This window comes from Uloborus diversus, chromosome 1 (assembly GCF_026930045.1).
Source record: "Uloborus diversus isolate 005 chromosome 1, Udiv.v.3.1, whole genome shotgun sequence".
In the NCBI taxonomy this organism is placed as follows: domain Eukaryota; kingdom Metazoa; phylum Arthropoda; class Arachnida; order Araneae; family Uloboridae; genus Uloborus; species Uloborus diversus.
Genome location: NC_072731.1, coordinates 203,871,866 through 203,895,651, shown reverse-complemented (window position 1 = coordinate 203,895,651; position 23,786 = coordinate 203,871,866). Strand labels below are relative to the sequence as shown.

The 23,786-nt window shown below is 31.8% G+C and overlaps 1 protein-coding gene across 1 annotated transcript in view; it reads left to right on the top strand.

Annotated features, from left to right (window-relative positions):
- The window catches only part of LOC129218240 (nephrin-like), a 176,258-nt gene that overhangs the window by 29,208 nt on the left and 123,264 nt on the right, over positions 1–23,786 (top strand). The window contains exon 2 of the mRNA XM_054852467.1: positions 21,426–21,569. Within this exon, the coding sequence (XP_054708442.1) occupies positions 21,426–21,569 (144 nt within the window). The remainder of the gene's footprint in view (positions 1–21,425; positions 21,570–23,786) is intronic.

Below are 23,786 nucleotides of genomic sequence, written 5' to 3'. Positions count from 1 at the left end.
AGAAAAGAATCGGGACACAGGGTTCTAGTTCCCTTCCAAGCGATATTTTCAAAGTTGATGTCAAAAAACACAATTTTACAATTTTCGGTAGCGTTCAAGGAGAGGGAAAACAAGAGGTTCCCCCACAATTTTGTTTTCTTAACTTTTTTTTTCGAAATTAAAATTCATTTTAGTCTATCTTTGTTTACAATAGAATGTCGGGGGCTCTTCCCAGAAATTCTCCGAAATGGGAAGTTTTAGAAATGCAATTTTAAGCTACCGTTAATAAAATTAATGTAATTTTATGGAATAGCATAGGGAGCTTTCTACAAAATGGTTTAGAGTTTGAACAATTTAAAAACCCAAAATTAACTTTGGTCACGTTTGAGAGAATAGGAGGGTCAGTGATCTCATTTGGAAACATTTAAAAACTGAAGTATACTTGACCCAATTTTAAACTACATTTCGTTACTATAGGGAATCTGGTGACTCTCCTTCGAAAATTTCCAACATTGAAATTTTAAAAATATAATCTTATAATATGTTTGGAAACATTGAAAGGAAAAGAGAAAGGTTCCCCCAAGATTTTTTAGAAGGGCACCGTGCCCTTCCGCATTTAAGCAAACTTTCGACCCCTGTCCTTGAAACGTCATTCTTTCATTTCATTCATTTATCCACAATAATCTGATTAGAATATATCTGAATGTTTTTTGCATTACCTTTAAAACCAATAATCAAAAAACTTTTTAATATTTTAAAAATAATTACTATTGAAAACACTTGAACTTTGTATGTACTTAGTATACCAAAAACTAAAAGAAGCACCTTTTTTATCCAACAAAACTTCTCTACCTTTTTATCCCTTTTATCTGAAAGCGCACTGCCCCTTATTTGATCTGGAGGAAACACTAGTTCTCTCTGGGCATTTTTTTTCTGAAACTGAAATCAATTTTTGGCTATAATGCAAATAAAAGCGTTACGAAGCTCTCCCATGAAAATTTCTATAAGTGAAATTCTAAGCTATCTTTAGTGACTTTAAGGGAATGCCTGAGTTCGAAGATTTTATTTGGCAATTTTTCAATATTTAATGGGGTCCGAGAAACAAAATGTCTTTTTTTTTCAATCTTTTAAAAAAACTTCTCCGTCTTTTTCTGCTTAAAAGGACGTTTGAATCTTGTTTCTATCTTAGTTAGAACAAAAGATATAATAATTTTTGTTGCATTCTTTTAACTAATATATTTAACTTTAAAACTTCAAACGCGTTTCTCTCCATGATGCAATTTTTCTCGATTTTTGGCATTCAAACTCTTATAAGTCAAGAACTGATAAAGATAAAGCAATGAAATTTGGAGCATATCTTTTTCAAACAGTTTACTTTGATTTTTATACGGTAAATTTGAAAAAAACTATTAGTTCAAAAAATATGATTTTTTTTTAAAAAGTATCTTTCAATTTTTAGAAATTTTTCTTGAAATATTTTCTATTTTTATTGAATTAATATTTTTTAAATCGTCGAATAAAAATTAAAACTTAGATATTTGTGCATAGTTTTTTGAAAAAAAAAAATTGAAAATTGACCAAGAATATTTTAAGTTTTAGCAATTTAAAGAAACCCCATTTTTTTTAGAAAACAATAACTAAAATCAAATATATTTTTTTAATATTTATGTTATGATTTTGCGAATCAAACTGATGGTGAATCAGTGCAAAAAATTTCCAAACTCTAAATTGTTTAATACCTTTTTTTTTTTCAAAATGTATCCAGGACCACCTTAAATCTGTAATACACAATTTCCTTCTTGAGCCTTGATGCAAAAACCAAGAACCAGGTAAGTCCAGACTCACTCATTTTTGGTAAGACCAATAAATAACATTAGTGTCCGATCGAAAGTCTAATATCTTTCCCACATTATTTACTAGAAAGCAGAGGTCTAATCTTACATTTGTGACCCGTTGTTGCACCAATCGGAACAACCAATTCTCCGCACGCAAAAATGAATTTTTAAAAAAGAAAAAGTTTTGACTTAACTCATTCCTGCATCAAAGTCCCCAACCTTGTGTATGCCGCTGCTCGCGTATCAATACCCCAAAGCATGGTCCACACATTTGTAGCAGGGCCGGGGCCGCTTTGTCTGGTGGTGCAGGCCAATTGTTGTTAATAGACGCACTAATATAAGATTTTGAAAGGTCTTTTTTCGTCCCGGGCCCTTTTTCAGGCCGTGTCGGACACTAATTTCTCTGGCCCCCTCCCGTTTCCTCAATGTGGGAGCCATGGACCCCAGAGCTCTAAAAACTAGAGAAAAAGTTGACAAAGAGAGGAAAGCATTCGCACCTGTGAACTTCGGCTATTTACTTTGGCCCCTGGACTAAGGATGGGAGAAAAATAAACCAACTTCCAAACACTTTTTTCCCATAGAGTGAACAAATTTCATTTTTTCTTCTATTATTACGCTTTAAAAAATGTTAGATGTGAATTAAATGTATTAAGTTCAATAAAAAGTTATTTAAAGTGGCCCACTCGGCGGTTGGCCCAGTCGGAGATCCCCGACTAGCCGACCTGGCCAGTCCGCCCCTGTATATATATATATATATATATATATATATATATATATATATATATATATATATATATATATATATATATATATATATATATATATATATATATATATATATATATATATATATATATATATATATATATATATATATATATATATATATATATATATAATAAAAAGAGAAAAACGTATTGAAATTAAAACATTTCATCAAAAAGAAAATCCTTTGTAGCTCTTTCTTTTGGGTTAAAATAAAGCGCTTTGAATTTTGTTTTCCACCAGTATCCAATTTAAAAAAAAGAGAGTAACAATAAAAATACTTTAGAGAATAAATATACACATAATAAAAATCCCGCTCAAATAAATAAATTTTATTAAAGAAAATTATTATATTAAGAATTGGTTTTATTGAACTTTAAAAGTAAGGGAGAAAAGGAAACACTAAATAGATTAATAATAATATTTTCATATGTTAGTAGAAAGATGTTAGGGCCATTTCACGAAGAACAGGACCACTCACATCATATATATATATATTTTTTAAATACAGTAAACTCCTGAGTTTGTTTGTTAAATTTTTAAGAATACCTTCCCAGTAATTTGGTTTTGTGAGTGGCAACAGAGCTTCAAAGGTTGGTATCCGTGCAATAAAAACAATTTCATTTCAAAGTAAAGCTTACTTTGTTTTCACATTGATTCAAATTTTCTGCTGCTAGAACAAAAAAAAAAAAAAAAAAAAAAAAAAAAAAAAAAAAAAAAAAACTAAAGATAAGTACCTATATCGTTTCAATTTATGCATAATTTTCAGCATTTCATCGCAGTACAAGTTATTTCGAAACAACGTAAAGTTATCAAAAATCCATGTACCAAACGTGAAAGAATAAAAGTAAGTTTTGAAACTAATACTAAACTCAGAATTGAAACTTGAAATGATGATAGCTGATAAATGACCTTAATATGTATAAACAATTTTGAAAATATTTTAAAAATATTTCAATTCAGTAATTAGTTATGAAGTAGTCAGTGTTGTTCCACATCTGACGCCACGTTTGGAACGCTTCAAACAAAAGTATCTCTGAATGAAGATACATGAGTACTGTCATTGTTTTCATTCATAATCTTTTGTTTCTTTCACGATTTAAAAAAAATATTAAGTATAAATAAATGATCATATTTTCAACATCTTTGTTTTAGTATCATATTTTGTATAAGAACCTTTTTCGTTTTTGCATTTGCACTTAATTTTGTTTTTAGAATATAAAAATGTCACCAACAAGTGTTAGTAGACTGGAGGAAACCCAATTTTTTTAAAAAAAAGTGGGTAATAAAAATATGTGGAATTAAGGAAAAGAAAGGGGAGCATATGGCACAGAAAATTCTGATACATTTTTTTTAGTACGAGAGACTATTTTAGAGAGATATATTTATATCTCTCTCTCTACAGAAAGACATTAAAGTATGAGAATTTTTTTTCTAGTATGTTGGTAATTATGAATGTAAGCTCTATAAAAAGGGAAACAACTAAAAGAATGGAAAGTCTATATATATATATATATATATATATATATATATTAGGGTGGTCCTTATTAATATGGGAAAATTTTTTTTCGGAATTCAGTAAGTGACGCCCCCTAGTAATAAAAAGTAATCGGTGCAAAATTTGAACTCGATCGGTCAATAATAACACGTGCCCCTAGGACATTGAACTTTAACACTTTTGATAATTTTCTCACAAATCTTCCGAGTTTTTACTTCAGACCTCGTACATCGTTTCTCCTATGTTTGCAAAATATTTTTGCAGCGAGGTAGCACTAAAATTAATCTTTTTAATTACTTCATATCGTCTAAAGATTTTATATTGAATAAGAATGAAATATTGCTTTAGAAACTTTGCCTTAATCGTACGCTTTTCTCAATGTATCTCAATCGTGTGCACTTTTTTCCGCTGGTCTTGGAGTGTCTGTAAAATACTAAATTGTTTTTGTGACTCATATTTGGTAAATTGATTGTGATATTGTTCGATTAATATTGTGCTCCTCTTTCAGTTGTATCATTCACAACTTTCAGCATTTTAATGATATCTCTTCCCTTTAAATAGCTTCCTTCATTTTGCCATGAATCAGGATCAAATAGGAAAACATCTTTTGGTGTTTATAACTTATCAAACAGTTTTATTGACTTGTAGTTGATTCTATAAAGAGGAAGATCTTTACTAAGAAAGTATTCCAAATCATCTACTGTTATTTGAAATTTTTTATACAGTCATCAGACACGTCTTCCTATTCAGCAAGCATTTTTTTGAAGTTGTCTTTTCCTATCTTCAAAGTTAATTCCTTCTCCAATACGGACAAAGCTACTAGTTCATCCCCTAAGTACCATAAGTGATTTATGAATTTTTCAATCACTGCTTCTGCTGCATGTTTGTCATCATTTTGTACGCTGCATGTTTTTTTAGACACTAGACTTTATATTAATTTAAAAGGCCTAGAATGGGTTGCTGCGAAAAACTATATCTTCATACAACATTTAACTGTAAAACAGCATTTACGGTCAATCTCTTCATGTAAGGTCAATTTAAATTGTTTCCTAAATATATAAATATTCAAACAATAAATTCCTTTTGCCACCCATCTGGCTCACAGATAAGCTCCAGGCTGCCGAAACATATCCCTGTAGGAGGGAGGACTCATCAAAAAATATTATTACACGTTATGAAATCCTCTGTAATATTTCTTAATTCCGCTTTCTATAAACAATAATATGTCATCAAATTCTTCTTTTAGAGTTTAAGTGGTATGTGTAATTTTTGAATTTTGAAGCGCTAAAATAATGGAATATCGAGTCTAGAACTAAGAAAGGCAAGAACTTCTTTAAAGACACTCTGCAGTACGATTTCAAGTGCATGATGATAGCAATACAAATGCAATATATCACCGTTCAGCTTTTGCTCTAAAAAATACATGCACAATTTATGCGGCCGGTATTGTAAGCCGCTGTATAAAACACTACAGCTTGAACAGTTAGCAATAAAGAGCAATCATCTAAGATATCATGTGCAACTGAAGAAATATCTCAGAAATTCTGAGTAGCTGTTCAACATTGGAACCTGAAGCTATCATGGTAAGCCTGTCGGCGTTTTTTTCCCCAGTTACATCTGGATGTAGCTTTGTATCCCAGGGATTAACTAAAAAATCTAAATTTAAATTCATGAAATCTGATTTTACCACTCGAAGATTTTCTCTTGCTCTCTTAAGGGATGCACGATTGATCATAAGGTTATTCGGATTTAAATTTACTGCATCTACATATGCTGTTAATAAATGAGCAGCATCTTTGTCCTAACATGGCATTTGTCTAACATTGATGAAATGCGAGCAGATCTCAATAGTTTTCAAGCTTTTTTGCGTTGTGGTAGACCAGATATAGAAAAAAAGTTCAACAGGTTAGGATAGATACCCACTTCGGTTTCTAAATCTTGTGAATTACAAGAGGAATTTGATGATAATAAAGGACTATGTACTGAAATAGAAGACAGTTTAAAGTATAGATTTTTACATTATTCCGATCTGGAATTTTTTAGATTTATATTTTAGATATGGAAAATAGAGTTTATTTTTATGGTAGGGTAATCGAGGATTCTTCAAAATTTAAATTATAAGAATGCATAAACATTTAAGTTTTATAACTAAAGAACAGCGAATTAAAATATAATTGTCATTACTTACATTTATAGCATGGAAACCTAGTGACCCTATTTGCCACACCTATTACATACACAGAAAATTTTCTAAATCAACACCCCCAAAGCCTGGAGGAGGCAATTTGTTGTTGTCAAAAATCATTCATTAATGACCTAGGCCATTCATTAATGGCCTTGAAAATCCTTTGTATCGATCTTGGTGGAAAGAAATGTTCCCCTGCCGCTTGGTTTGAAACGAGCGCGAATCGCGGTATGCCTCTCCCAAGGCCATTGTTGTACATGTACCCTATGTAATATGTAAAATTTTACAGAATGAAAGTGAGAGAATGCTTGGTCTGGAAGTAGCAACATCTATTGACGTTCAAAATTACTTTAAATATGAAACCTAGGAATATGTTTACATAAAAATGAGAAATTCCGCAATTTTTTCTTCAAAACTCAAAAAAGGGGGCCCTATTAGGGGCACGTGTTAATATTCATGGATCGACTTAAAATTTTGCATGGATCATTTATTTGTATAATGGAACAAATTGAGGGGGCGTCGTGTAAAATATCTACAACTTCAAAAATAAGGACCACCCTAATATATATATATATATATATATATAAACCCTGAACTATTTATATTACTAAAGAATTTAGTCCAAAACTTGAAGAACATACAGTTTCGTATATCAATATCAATCTTCTCTATCAAAGGTTTTGTCCCGAAGACGATTCAAATAATGGTTTTCATCGGTTAAAACCATTAATTCAAGTTTACTCATTTATTTTAAGTGAAAAAAAAAGCGTTTAGTGGGGAAAAAAAGAAAGAAAGTAGGATTTATTTTTCAAATTGTTAGGCATTGCGTTTGGTAACTCAAACGCTTATGGTTTATTAATAGAGAAATTTAACATATTGGACGACAGTGTTTGAACAAGTAAAAGCAAATTAATAACTTTAAACTGGAATTGATTAAAATAAAGTAAAAACAGTTTTTTCATACTCTGCTTGTGCTAGAAATCTAAGTTATAGCACAATATATTGAGTTTATTCTAAAAAATGCCAGTTTGTTTTATTGTTTTATTTTTGTCATAATATTACACAAATTCAGAAGAGAAAAAAACCACTCATTGATAGTAGTTCATATTAAATTTAAAATTGATGGGTTGAGGGTTATAGAACCTTTACGTCGTATTTATTAATTCATATCTTTCTTTTTTCTTCTTTTTTTTGCGGAAAAAAGGGCTATAATGTAGCAGATAATTCATACTCATACAAAAATAAATCCATGTTGTGTTTTCCAACTTGTTATTTTTTTAAATTACAATTTAGCTACGGTTTGGATTAAAACAATGTTTTACACATTATTATTATTATTTTTGTAAATGAAGCAATTTATATTTATGTAAAAAGAACTTAAAATATTCTCAGGCGCATAGTGTTTTTGTCAGTTGATTCTTTTTATTTTGTGATTTTTTAAATTGAGTTAATGACGGCCAAAATTGCTAAAACTTCTCTTTATTTTTACTGTTTTTTATTTACGCTATTTTGTTTGTTGCATTTAAATTTTAGATTTATTTTAAGTTTTGAATACTTTAATTCGTCAAACATTCTCTGCACTATTCTCTTTTGCGTAGCATTAGAAATTTTATCTAAGCTAAGAGTGCCTTACAATTTTTTCATTCAAAGAGATAAAAGCATGTACGATCAATATATGATTTATGTTTAACTTTTAAAGAAAAGAAAATAACTCGTGCTTTTTAAAATTAAGTAATTTTATTTTTTAATAAATTATTTAAAGAAAAGGAAAAAAATACATATTCTGGTTTTTACATATCGCAGCATTTATATAATTACATGCTTAACAAGGAAATTGAAAAAGGTAATTCAAAGTATTTCATGAAGCAGTTAATTTTGCTTTGGTTAAGACTTTAAAAAATGTTAAAAGTTAATATATACGCCACTTTATTCGATTATAAGAATTTTTATGAAAAGCAATTAAATAAAAAAATTGACCCCCCCCCCAATATTAAGTTTTGGAAACAATAACATAAACTAAGTTTTTGAATAAATTATAACAATCTTAAAAACTTAACCACAATTCTAATAGAACATGAGAAGAAACATTTAAATCTTTAAAAGTGATCAAAAATAATAAATTTGTTTTGCAAATTCTTGTTGAAAGTTATTATTAATGTAAAAAAAATAAATAAACACACAAACAAATAAATGCATGTATCTCAAATGGAAATAAAATTTATTTTTTTCAGTAGGAATAAAAAATGGTCTTTTACTTAATTTGCTCCATTCAGAATAAAACTGAAACCTTAAAAAAATGCATTAAAAATTGGTTGATTAAATAAGTTCATAAAAATAAAACTCAGGTATGTTTTGATCCTTTAATGTTTTAATTAGGCAAAAAAAAAAAAAAAAAAAAAAAAAAAACGAATTCTCCTTGCTGAGGATTTGTACCTGTTATTTTCTGAAACTTACTGTCACTATTTTAACCAGTTGTAAAAAATATTGATTAAGCAACTCTTGCCTTCAACCGTAACTACTATTTTAGATATTCATTCTAGCAATCGGGCGGGCAAGGAAATCCGGGCTGAACGAATGTTTTAGAGCACCCAGTGCGCACCTGGTTTTGCGCGTTGCTGGTGTAATCTTCGACCAATGAACGTTTCCAGTCAGCCTTGGCTTTCCGGAGGGGTGTAAGAGGGGTGAAGGGCATAATTCGATTGCTAAAAATAGATCTGATCTTTCACATCTTTAGAAGCTGGAACAGAATGGTTAAAAGTAGAAGCAAATGTTATTTATTTCCAGGTACAGATGAAACAAGGATGTGTAAAATAAGGTTGTTAGTTGTTTCTTCGTTTCGCATTGTTATTTAAACTACTTTTGACACCTGGGTAAGAATTTTGCAAGGGGATTGTCGATGATTGAAAAAAAAATAGAAAAAAAATATTGATGCTATATTATTTTTTATTGCTCAAAATATAAAAGAGTATTTTGTATCCTTCGCGTAATCTGTCAGATCTCAGTAGAATTTTCATTTCCTTTTCTGCTTCAAAAAGTAAAACTCATTTGTACATTCAGTTCAATACTGCAAAGTTTTATTATAAGTGCAAATTTTTAAACTTTTTGTTTAAGCTGGTATTGCAGTTTTAACATGTTCACCTTTGAAATGAAGCACATTAAGTTTATTATCCATGCATAGATAATTACGAAGTTTAAATATATTCCGGTTTTAAGTCCAACGTGTTAGCACTATAATACTGCAGTAAAGTTAAAAATACAAATTTGTCAGATTTCAATAAAAGTTTAACATGTTTTCTGCTTTGAAAAATGAAATTAATCTATACAACCAGTTCAACTGCAAAGTTTTGGCGCAAGTGCAAGGTTTTAATTTTTGAGTTTAAGCTGGTATGGCAGAGCTAACATGCTGACCTTGGAAATGAGATACAACTAAACTTGATTAAGTTTATCTATATACATAAATGGCTACATCTGTGGGGATGTCCGGGGTAAACTTCAAAGCTACTGGACGGATTTTAACCATTTTTTCACCATAGATAGCTACATTATTAGGGAGCAACTTAGACTATAATTTATTCCTAAAAAACTTAGTTTAAAAATGTTATGATCGAAAACAGTAAATGTCATGCAATTGCCCCATTAAATGATTAAATATAAAACCCATTGTTACAAAAATTCGTTGCCAACAACAGCAATATTAAAAGTAATCATAATGAAAATTTTGAATCAAGGCTTCTCCAGAGCAAACATGAGTTTCAAGTCATTTAAACATTTGAAAACTCTACTTTTTGCACACTTAGGGAAACATAGTGGAGAGTTTTTTTTTCTTTCTGTGTGTGTCTACTATTCAATTAAATAACTCGCACGGATATTTTGGTGATCTTTGTTTTTGCTAGTTCATATTTTGGAAATTCTCCAAATTTTTATATGCTTAAATTCGTACTTTCGTTTCTAAATGAATACTTGTTCGTTCTTTATACTCATTGCTATTTTACTTTTATGGGTAAGGAAGAAGCTCGATTTTTAATCACGTCAAAGCGGTGTTTTTTGAGTTATTTCAGTTAAAACAGAAAACGAGAGAAAGTAGAGATTGTTTATTTGGGTATTTTTGCTAGTTATCTATATACACTTATAAAGTTCACTTATATTTCGTTTTTAATTTCAATAAGTTAGCAAATGTAATACTGCCATAAAATTAAAAAAACGAATCTATCAGACGTCAGTAGAAGTTTACTATTATTTTCTGCTTTTAAAAGTGAAAATAATGCGCACATCCGGTTCAATACTGCAAAGTTTCCGCGCAGTGAAAAACTTTTAATTTTTGAGTGAATGTTTGTTTTTTAAATTTGGGCAATACATATATTTTATGTGGGTAGACTGTTATTTCGACAATATTACTTTAACATAAATGGATAGTTAATTTAAATATACAGCACAATCTCGTTTATCGGGACTAACTGGTACCAAAAGCAATTCGATAAACGTAAATCCAGGTAATCTACGTAATAAGCAAAGCAAATTCTTAAATGAGAAGACTATCCTTAACTATAGCAAAAAACAATGCTTTATATCAAAACTATACAGGATCGTTTCGCGCAAACACTTTATCATTCATATTTCATCTGCAGTGGTATTGGACTAACGCTCCAAAGTACACCATGATGTTTATTAGATTACTTTAATTTATTGTATCATCTATGCAGGAGTTGAACATTTAATCGAAATAAAAATCTTAGGCGCAGTTATAGTTCCTTTCTTGCTATCGTAATTTAAAATAATTTTTAAAATAAACCTTGCGAATTTAATCTGGGTTAACCAAAAGATTCAGAAAAACGGGGGCCAGACAAACGAGGTTCTACTGCACTACATCCGTTGGCAAAGATTAATTCAAAAAATGATCTATTAAACAGCACATGTTTTCGTTTTAGTTGAATTTGCAAAAAATAAGTTGACATTAGCATACATTTTTCTCATTACTCACTGTTTGGCCCAATTCCAGTATGCCGAAATTAATATATTATTCCATATACCTCATACTTATTAAAAAATTGTTTAGGACAAATTTCAAAATAGTAGCAAGATTCATTATTAATGAATAATACTGCAATTTAACTTTAGCCATAAATCATAACTTCGAAACTTTAACTCGACAAACAAAATATTTTCAAGAAATCTTACTTTTATCTAGAATTTAAAAGTAATGTCTTTTGAAGTGTGAAAAAGTGGAACAAAGCTACATTGCTGGCACGTATATACTGTTTTAATCATCGTGCAGTTTTATTTTGTTGCTATACTTTTTTTGTCTGAGTATTTTTTTTCTAGCACTGAAAAATGTGTCCTTAATAGCTTCTAATAGTAGGTGTGCGCAGATTTTAGTTTAAAACTATGACTGATCTCATTGAATTGTTTAATGGTACCGGCAGCAAAATGATAACAATATGCATTGTACAAAATAATATTTAATAGAATCGTACGTCAAAAATGAGCTTATTTATTTCAAGGGTACATGTCTGTCTAAACAATCAGCCACATTTAGTTCACTATTTTAGCTTGCTTTTTATAGGCAACGGAGGTGAGAATTTATTGGGTGACATGACTCCTTGTCCTACTAAACGAACTAAAACACAATATTAAAAAATTAAATATACAGTCACATCCCGACTTACGCGAGGGTTGCGTACCAAGACTCCTTGCGTAAATCAAAATTTCGCGTTGTGGAAAAATATATGCATAAATGTTTTCTTAAAGCACATCAAATTCATTTGGACACTTATAAACCCCCTTCGAACTGCTCTAAAGCATTCCTCAACTATACACTAGTTTCTTGCATAAAGAACTGAACTTTTACTGTATTTAAAAAATAAAAAACTGCTTTATTCAATATGAAATACTTTAAGATGCATAAAATGAATGACTAATGGGAGGAAAAGACATATACTATACTATAACAACACGGTACGCACAGCATGTAGTAATGATAAAATGATGCACTATAATAGTACTGTACAGTAGATACAGTAACAATATTTAAGCGTTAAAAATGAAGACAGTAATGATGCTCCATGATCAGATCGTTATTCTTACCTAAAACATTTTTAAATACGGTTGCTTCCCCTTTTCTTTGATAACGTTTCAATTTGTGTGGCAACATATCCTATTCCTGATCTCTTTATTAACCCACAATACAAGAGCAGATTCCATTTTCATAATTGTATTTACTTTGCTAGGCTGCTCTGCAAGCTTCAATATTGAAACTAAGTTCTGAACTTTTACGGATATCCTTTTGTTTGACTTTTAATTGTACATATGAAATATTCACTCATACTTATTGTCGCGCTATCGTCGATGTTTTGTATTTGTTCAAGCATATCGAGAATCTCAGCCTTTTTTTAAAAAATCAGACTTTCTTTTTCTTCCCATCTTCACAAACTTTAGATGAAGATGCCACTAAGATGCCATTATATTTCATCAACTTTAATATTTAGAATGCAAAAAATAAATAAATGAAATATGCTTAGCGGTTATTTGACGCACTAACAACGCAATACATAGACTAGTTTGGTGTGGGAATTTTGGCTGTCAGTGATGCTTAAAGGGATGTAATTCACGAAATCAATATTTAGTAGCCAATAACGAAGCTAATACTTCCTTCCAAAAAATGCGCGTTAGCTCTAAAATTCGTTACTCGTGAAAAATTCGCGTTATAGCCATTTCGCGTAACTCGAATCGCGTTGTAGCGGGAGTCGACTGTATTTAAACAATTAGTATTTGAGACACTTGTGAAAGGAATAATCAATAAATAAGTACATACTTTTAACTAAATAAGTTATTAAGCAACATAAACAGTAATACAAGGTGTATGACATGCCACGGAGGTGAGAATTTACATGTTGTGAACCAATAATATACTGAAATGAAAAGTATTATTAAAATATTGTTGGCAGGTTTAAATAGATGTATTTTTGATGAAATTAAAAATCATTGGCAAATGAATTGCTCCTTAAATGTTTTACAGCAAAAGGCGTGTGACAGAAAAGTTACACTTTTTGATGAATGACCCTTGAGGATAATTTTTTCTATGTCACTGTAGTGCGATTTGATTACTTGATTTTACTTTAAACTTTAGTTACAGATTTGCTGCTCCCCAAATTTTGGTGACCCTGACCAGTTCCTTAATCTGACCTAGTTTTCGTGGATCATTTAGCATCTGATATGAGGAATACACTCCAACAATAAAACAGCACACAAGAAATGAAACGCATCGATATCAGCATCGGTATTCGTGATTAGCCGCCACAATGCTTGTATCCGCTTTTGTATTCATACATATTTGATGTTGGCCGCCGTATTTGCCTACTGCAAGCGAGTCGTTCGTCTTTCAATTAGTCACGGAAGCGATGACAAATGACGTCAGCACCTCATCGATTATGAATAAAATAGCCACTCGTGCTCCGCATTTCGGAAGCTCCATACACACCCATGGATGTTGAGGCATTTTGCCGAGGATTCCACGTTTGGCAAGCGACTACGACAATCATTTTCTGGCACTTGATCAAGAGGGATAAGGGAAAAAAAATCTTATGAAGAAGTTTTATGTCCACGGAATATGAGAGGGTTGATGTGGACATATTGCTGCATTGCTATAGGATAAATTTGGACTTAGTTTTGAATTAAAACCAGAAGTTCGTCCAAAGCTGAACGAATCTACTTTTTGTGCACCAATACAGCATATAAGCTTACTCTTAACTGGATTGGCGTACAAATTACTTGAAGTTAATCTTTTCATATTTAGTACTGATTTTAGAAAATCAAAAAGAACAAATAAAAAATCTTCCACGTTAAGCTTAGCGTTGTTGTTTACCTTCTTCGATGCATACTTTATTTACAAACTGAAATGTTAATTGTGTGGACATTTGATTCCCGAAACGTAACTTCTTTTATCTCGTTTTACAACTGACAAACATAGTCAAAAAATTTTTATAATTATAAATTTAAACCCGCAGTAACGCGAACCTGTAAATATAGTAGATAATGTAGTTCAGAGCTTTGTGGCTAATAATTTCGATGTTAAATATGTTACGTGATTATGTTCTTTCCTTTTTCTTTGTAAACTATAGCAATATTTTACTCAATTTGAAAAAAAAAAATGAATTGCATTATTTTGTTTGTTTTCTTCAACATTTTCATCTTCTACACGAATGATACATTTCCCCCCTCTAATTATTGATAATTGTTCAATCTTCCTTGTATGTGCAATATTTTATGCAATATAACAATTTATATAAAGCTTGTGATGCTACAGAACAAAAATAAGGAGTTTTTAAACGTTCATATACTTTTGATTTAAAGTTTCGCAGCTACAATACGTTGTTTCGAATAATTTATTTTCAACATTTTTGATGTGACTTAAAGTTATCCTGAATGTTCGGATGGCTTATGGACCTTTGGAAAGCTGGACAATGCTTTAGGACTTTGTCTTTCGTTTTATGCCAATAGATGCAACAACCCTATTAAAATAGGTGTGTGGTAATTAAAAGTAGAGAAAGTATATCGTTACGCTAAGTTACTTTGAGTGGCTTTTTTTCTTCACATTTTTCAGTGCGAAACAAGCCTTTAAAATAGCTTTTGGATTGAAAAGACATTTTCCATAAATTTTCTTTTAACACACAATTAAGGTTCTAAACTCTTTCGCATATGCTAAAAGGTGGAAAATGTTAAACTACTCTATTACATATGCATAGTTATATTGGGATAAGTTTTTAAACAGAAGTTCCAGCTAAATTAAAAATTATATATGTATAAATATATATATTTAAGGAGATTCCCAAGCGTTGTCAACCCCATGAATCTTTCATTATAATTCATTGTCAGGATCATCTGGCTTAAATTAGCGAAGTTTGCAAATGAGGCTGCGCTAATCCAAATCAAGTGCCCGATTTCTCTCGCATTCTATTCCGAGTAGATTTGCGCGAGTTTATGCGAAAGTCATTCCACACAATTGCTGATGTCACCTCACCCGTGACCCCGATTAGCTGGAAGCTGTGCTCATCATATCCCTAAATCACGCGTTGGACTAGAATAACTATCGCAAAGTAGGTGGTGCAAATGGATCTATAGGATGTGTTAAATCGATATTCTATGCGAAGGTTTCCCTACATTCAATCGTAAAATTTATTAGCTCCGAGAAGAAAAACAGCATTATACTCAAGACTAGCATCTGTTTTATTTAATACTAGTGGTACCCGCACGGCTTTCCGGTAGTTGAAATTAGAAGGTTATTTAGTTCGCCTGTATATTTACAAATAATGGATGATGAATTTCTCGCCAATTTGCTATGCTCATTTGCTCGTTCACGTTATGGTGATTTGCTCGTACACGTCATGATTTACTTGAACCACGTTATGATAATTTGCTCGATGACATGTTCTTAAAAATGGAATAGAAAAATAACAAAATCGAATTTTTGAAAAATCGCTTCGAGGTGCTCACCCCTATGCTATGAACTAATTCTGTGCCAAATTTCAGGAAAATCGGTCGAACGGTCTAGGAGCTATACGCGTAACAGACATCCAGACACAGATATCCAGACACAGACTTTCAGCTTTATTATTAATAAAGATAATTTTTTTTATTCTGATTTAAATTATCTACTGCGCCTGTAACATTTATATGTGCTGAACACAGTACGTACAATGTTTGACCGATAAGTCAGAATCAAGTTTAGAGAAAATAAAACTTCAACACGCCAACCACCCTCATTAAAATTTATTTTTTAGTTTTGAAATATCTTTCCTACATACATAATTTTATAAAGATGATTTACAAAATGCACGAATTCTTTAAAACGCGTTGTATGCTCTACTTAAATTACTTAAATTTTCAACAATTAGTGACTCTTTAATTCTCAATCGTATGTAATTACACATAAAAACCACTTATATTGTAAAGTCAGAACAAACAACGTAAGTAGAAGCACAAATTTGTAAATTACCACAGACACGTGTTTCGGCGTTACAGGGAACGCCTTTTTCAATGCAAAAAATAATGAGCTTATGGATGAAAAGACATCCGACAAAAGCTTTGTCGGATGTCTTTTCATCCATAAGCTCATTATTTTTTGCATTGAAAAAGGCGTTTTGTCGGATGTCTTTTCATCCATAAGCTCATTATTTTTTGCATTGAAAAAGGCGTTCCCTGTAACGCCGAAACACGTGTCTGTGGTAATTTACAAATTTGTGCTTCTACTTACGTTGTTTGTTCTGACTTTACTATAAGCACAAAGGTATTTATTTATCTTATCACTTATATTTTAATTCAATTCTGAGAAGAAACTCGTCTCGGGATTACATGTAATGCTTTTTTTTATTTATTTTTTATTGGTGATACGTTTTCAACTGCAGAAAGTTGAGTTCCTTTGCTGCTTAGTGCTATGAAGTACGCAGTATTTTCACACTTAAAGAGGGTTTCCTTTCTTCTCTTCGAGTATGCAAAATATTTCGCAGCTTTTCCCACGAAAAAATCTTTTACTTCATATAGAATCTGCTTTTATGCTTGCTTAGCCCACTACTTCCTTGACAGTTCCACGTGGTTTAGCTGTTAGGACCACTGCCTACTGCACCTAAGTGACCTTATCTCGGTCAAAGCCATAGGATCCAGTCGAGTTTATCTTAGGGGCAATTCATCCAGAAAAAATGGGCATTGTTGTGCCGCTTATAAGTGGCTAGAACAATGGCTGGTTAGCACCTGTAAATTTCATTGCAGCCCTGCATGAAGTTTGAGCTGTGACGTGAGACGCAGGTCCCCAAAGCTTTGAAAAATGAACTGCTAGAACATAAATGCATGGAGAATGAGTAACTCCGAACGCAATATGGCAGCCATTCTCTGATTTCTCTTTATTGATATTTAGATCGTCTTAGGTTCCGTTTATTCCCACAATGGTCTTTTTAGTATCACGCCAATTAAACTGAACAAAAGTCTAGGTCCTAAAGTTTGACAAAAGTCGTTGGAAATCAACTTCAAGTCAAATAACTGTTCTATAAAAGGACAACAGTAAAAATCGCACCTGTTAAATCTCCATTCGTGTAGGCTAGTCGAAACTTAGACATTGTTGAAATTTCTAGCGTATGTTCTCGACGCTTTCCTTCTAAGTTTTAAATGTTTTTTGTTAATGTATTTGAATGTGGATGTGATTTAGTAAAACACACTTTTGAACATAAAAAACGAAGCCATATAGCTCAATTAAAAATTCTGTTTATAAGTTGATTCCTTTCAACATTTGTCATTCTATTATAAAACTTTCAGATGTTAATGTTTTTGTTTACCGATCGGGTCTTATTGCGATATACTTTTTATGGATGCAAAATTTAGACTATTTGTTATGATATTCAGCAAAAGAAAACTTTTCGCCGAATTCCGCCATTTTGTTTTTTAGCAGTTTAAACTGGCGAGTAAAAAAGGCGTTTGTATTTCGGGTAAAGAGTTTTTTGTTATTTCTTTGTAGATATTTTGGAAACTGAGATTTTTTTACAAGAATAACACTATATACTCTCGCTGGTGGGATAAATTTACTTTATCAATCAACTTGTTGGAATTATCTGCTTCAATTAGATGACATCTCCCTCCAGCTCGGTTATTCATTATTCCGTACCGATGAGTACAAACAAGGTTGAAATTGCAATCTCTGGATGGAATAACCGAACTGCGGGAACATTGCATGTCGTTCTGCCTTAGCCCTAGCTTAGGTAAGGTAACTTACGACTTACTATTGATTTTGTTATAAAATGTTTTTTTTTTCATCCTAATAAACTACAAGTCTGTTTCATTAAAAAATTGTTTTGCTTACTCTCCGAATTGTTCGGATTATCAATGCTCTGGATTGCATTTGGCACCAGTTAGTCGGGATAATCGAGATTGTTCTGTTGTACTGGACATAGATCGAAACCGTGATGCAGAGAAATATTCTAATAACAAGCTCCAAGCAGTAATACAGACTGTAGTCCCGTATAGGAGCATTACTATTATTGCATCTTCAAAGGATTGAGCTTCACCGACTTTATTAAATGTTTTTCGCTCCTATGAGCCTGGACCAAACATATCGCTTATCGTTTCCCTGTTTTGAATTGATTACTTAGAGTTCTCCTGTGATCTAACACATACAGCTGGTCGTGTCACTAACTCGACCGTAAACTCAATTAGCTATAAGCAATATTCTCAAAGCGCGCGTTGAGCTGGAAGTTGTACGACCAGGAGAAGGCGTTTAGGGATTTATCAGCGCGGTTGTTTGTGAGATAAACGATTTGCATAGATTGTTGAAGCTAGCAGCTTTAACCTTTCTATTTAATACAAAAAGTTGGCTTAATCCGTATGAATTACCGCATATTGAATATTTTTTCCGTTAAGTGCTGACCTGGCTTAATTTAAAAAATACATCCCAAAGGTAAAAACACAGTAAAACATAAAATATCTTATCTAAAGCATTTTCAGGAATAAAATTAATATCTTCTATGGTCGGCGTTGCTAAATTTACGTTACTTTCTCGTATCAAATAAATAACATCTTCTGGCAATCGGAAAGAAAAACATAACAAGGTTTGACATCCGGTGTGCAATTAATTTTATTTCTTAATTTTAAGCTAAAGAAACCTCCCCAAAATATAACAAGCTCTATAAATGTTTCATACAAGACATAAAAATTGTGTTTTTTTTTTAAAGAACATATTTGTGAATCATTAACTCCATTTCTTAAGCCAGGCATTTTTTCGTAATTACCTCAAGTTATGTTAATGTTTTAATGAACATTAGAGAACAAAATAATTTCTAAAAGAAAAACATATTTATGTTTAGGTTGAGTTTTGAATTCAAATTACAGAGGTGAAGCGCATATTATTCTTATCTGAGTAACACTTTCTTTTTGAGTTATGTAGAGTGCTATTTCAGTTAGTACATCAAATAAGTTAATTGTCATTACCCGCCTGCTACTTCATAATTTTTGTTAAAATACATCAATCCCGAAATTAAATAATATACAAAAAGAACATAAACCCTCTGTTATTTAAAGAGTACAAACCAAAATTTTGTACAATAAATAATATTATGGACGGCACTATGCCGGCCGTTTTATGGTCAACAAAAATAAATGATTCCTGTCCTTGAACGTTGATCTATTCTAGTTAATAAAGTTTGCCAAGGCTAAATCTGATTTGTTCTCTGTGTTTGACGTTTGATAAATGATCGTGTCTAGCCTTGAGGCTCGTTCTTGTCTCTCTTTAATCGTGATAAAACTCGAGTTGTAAAGCATAATGAAAGTTTGGCCGAGAACTCATATCTCCTTTTCTATTACAGGGCTCTTTTGAGCAGCTTACTTTACTCAGAATGGTGTAATCTAAACTTTTAAATTGTAACGTAACTCATGCTGACATTTTCTTCTAAACAAAATGTTTCCTTTGTTTATGGTTAATATAATTTTGTAGACGTACATGCTTTACTGGAAAGAATGAACCGCAAAAATGTTGAGCTGCATTAAAAAAAAAAAAAAAAAAATCTTGCAGCCGCATATTGTTTGCGTTAAGTTACACTATACTCCAGGGTCTCTCGTATCCACCACTGCCTGCGGTTTAACCAGTTGGATGGGGCCTTGAAGATAGTTCAAATCTGTATTTGATCCAGATCAAGAGCCGAGCAACGTCTGATCCAGCAGGCCCACCGGTAGCGTTGAGTTACCATGTCTTAGTATTTTATTATTGTAGATATACCTCTTGGTAAATAATCAATAAATTTTAAACAAAAAACGAAGCCATTGAAACTGAATACGTATGAGAATGTGATCATAAAATAGTTACTAGGCTGTTACCAATCGAGGTTGGTAATATTTCGGAAGATTCTCTGAAAAATTTATGCACTATCGTAAAGATTTTTACTTACAATGTCTGCAGAAGTGTGTTTTCTGCATTGATTCGTTGCACATCAGGAAGAAATTACGAAAGATAATGTTATTACTACCAAGCTAAATATAAATGCGTAACTAAGGGTTAATCACCTGAACCTTACGAAAGATTCCATGTCAATTGAAATTTAAAACAATATTATGCTAGGGCTTCTTTTTTTATGGTCTGAACGGTCGTGAAATAAAAACTACCGTAAAAATTCTGTAACAGAACGAGTGGATGTAGTGTGAGCATTGGCTCCAATATCTATTCGTCGCAGTGTTCAGTTATGCGAGCGCAGTGAACACGAAATATAACGCGAACAATAGAATCTCCCGCGAAGTGTAAATTTACGCTGATTGCTGTCATTCTTTTTCTGGAGGATGAGGTGTGCAATTCAGCGGAAATTTATTCACAAATGAATAATGTGTACGGAAAAATTTGCCCGAGTAACAGCAACTTTTCGGTTGAAACGTTGAAGAAAGATGTAGAGATGTTCATGAGGCTGTCCGACTGTGCTAAGCTATATTTGGCTCTTTCCGATTTCCATATTTTTGTTCCTATGAGAATCTGCCTTGGAGGACAAAAGTTTGGTTCAAAATAGCACATGTAGGAAGAGACCGCTGCCACTTATAACGAGAGTGTTGGTGCCATGCTGCAACAAACGTCTTACTAGAACGGTGACAGAGCAGAAAGAAGAGTGACTGGAAGATATATCTAAATATTCCAACTATTTTTTTCTTTTCACTGTGGCTTTCATTGCACTACCGATGGATCCAGAAAAAAATAGGCTTCGTGTTTTTTGTTATACGTTTTTGCAATTATTCGCGGAAAGGTTTTAATTCTCGTATAAGTAGCACATAATATGAGTTTCTCTGTTTAGCATTCGAACCAACATATCATTATTATTATATGCTTCTCATTAATTATAACTATAACAAATGTTAACTAAGTACATACAAACATTCATAAAATATAGACTTTTGTTAACGTTATATTTTCTTGCAATGATACTTAAGAATGCATACATATTTTACTTAAATACACCTAAAAGTAATTTTTTTATGCTTTCCTAGCGTACCACGTTTCTTCTTTTTTTCTTTTCCTTTTTCTTCTTCTTTTTCTTCTTCTTCTAACGACGCCGTCGAATACGTTATGTTTACTAAACACTTGAAGTGTACTTTAATGTGTACTTTTTGTGCACTACTTCTTTTTTGTTAACATATATGTATTGATTACTTACAGGCACACACTGCCAACAAGCCCAGTATATCCGTGTTCGTCCAAACGACACAGAAGCTTCTGAAAACCAACAAAGCGTGGAATTCCAGTGCCACGTCGACAACAAGGCCCGATCCGTCGAGCTAAGCAAAGATGGATACTCACTGGGTAAGGAAACTTAGATGCTTCCAGTTATGTATTTTAAGTACACACGAGAATGTTACAAAAATCTTGATTAATGAAGTTAAACGATTTTTCTAAAAAATATCAGCCACTTCCTGAATTGGTTAAGAAATGAGAGCGAGGGAAGTCATTTAAAGTCCCATAATTGGTCTAAACTCTAAAACATTTCTTTCAGCTCTTGGGATTAGCTACGACATTTAGGTAGTCAAGCTGAGACTAGTAACTTTACTTTGGATTGAAATCGAACACATTTTGATAGTTTTCTATATTTTTAGAAGAAAGCTGCTTTTAAAAGTTAGCTGTTTTGTTTTCTCATACGGTAAACATTTTCTGTCAGGAATAAAGATCAGTATCGTTCGGACTGACTTTTTCTTAAAGGGTGCAAATCCTAAATGTTAGTCTTTTGTATTTATAGAAAAATCTACAATTAAAAAGTAGGCACATGATTTTTGTTTCATGCAGTTGAAAATGTCTTTCAAGACTAAACATCAAGCCTAAACAAAGTTTTTGAAATGCCTTTTTCTGGTGAGCAAGTAATGAAAAATAGTTTAAGACATTTTTAAAGTGTACTTAAATGAGTAACTGAATTAACGTATTGTTTCAACTGTCCTGAACAAAACTGAAAAATAGTTTTGCACATTTTATTTTGTTCCCTTTACATCAAATACAAATACATGATTTTGAAAATGATAAACAATTTCCGTGGGAATTTGAAAACCGAAATTTTTGCCAATTATAAATTTGATATAACTGCGTTCAATACAGAGATGAAAAGGTGCAGAAAGTGTTACCTTTACCAGCTAAACTATGTGAAACTGTAATTAGGAATTGAGCTCTGTTTTGGAGAAACTACCTCTGTAGTAGAAACGACTTGAAATTAACATTGTTTTGCCCCAAGAATTGCACAAGCAGCTCTTTTGAAACAAAAACTCGATTGCAACAAAATATAATGTGCCCAACTAGACGCTGTACAGGTCTTAGTTAGACCTGGTCCACAATTGGCGTCACACAAGTATAACAACAAAACGTTGGACAGGTACGTCCAGTTTTGTGTATCATTTTAGTTAGACCGGAAAGTTTTGCCAGTATTTGCTAGATGATGCGAAACTATAACGATGGATTTAGCGATGTTTTGGAAAAAGTACCTTGACATAAAAAACGTCTCAAAATTAACATGATTGTCTATACAAGTCGCACTAAATGCTTTTTTTCCGAAAATCCAATTGCAACCAAAGGTGATGGTACAGAGCAAGACGTTGTACAGCAGTGGGAAGGTAAGGGGCAGTATCTACAATTTCGTTTTTCCAGTTTTTTTTTTTTTTTTTTGTTGTCTTTTGTACTTAGACTTCATTGAAGAGGCTTGCCTTTTTGGCTTCAGCTGAAAATCAAGCACCATGTCGAAATCTAATATTTCGGAATTGTTAGCACGGAATTCAAAACGCGTTTCTTTCAAATATCTCAAAGAACTAACTTCTGCAGATACTGCCCTTTAAATTTTCCACGTCACTGACGGCGTCAACTAATTGAACTAAGCAAGATACACACGCATATACGCACGTATACAGACCACGATGAAACTCGACCAAATTTATGCACTTTTTTTTATGCAGAATGAATTCGCAATGGTCAAAATACATTTTTAGCTGCGCATAAATTCGTATGAGCATAAATATGTTCACACGTCGTTGATCATTCTTGAAACATTAAGTTGGTTTTTGAAACGAGAAAGAAAATTGAGGTACAACTATTACAAAAAAAAAATGTTCTGAGTAGTTAAAACGAAAAGAAACAGTAAGTGAAAAAATAATAACCATATGCAAGACAGATTTAGACTTTTAAAATATTGTCCATTAGCTAAAAAAAAATAAATAAATAAAAAAATAATTTATTAAAGTTACTTCATTAGATGTGTATAAAATTAAAAATTCTTTATAAAACCGCGTTCAGAAGAAAAAAGCTTATTTTAGTTTTTAATCGTTGTTTTTTTGTTCATTTAAAAAGTAAAAGAAATGTTTCGAGTAAATTTTTGTAAGTTGATACAAGTGTTAATCAAAAGTGAATGCTCGATCCCCTTTTATCTTTATGTGTTAGTTGTGAGCAAACTTTCAGCATTGTTTTTTAAATGATTATTGTTATTCACAGTAAATTAGAGATTTGACTCATACGCTTAGATTTACTCTTGACTAAAATAATTGGATTTTA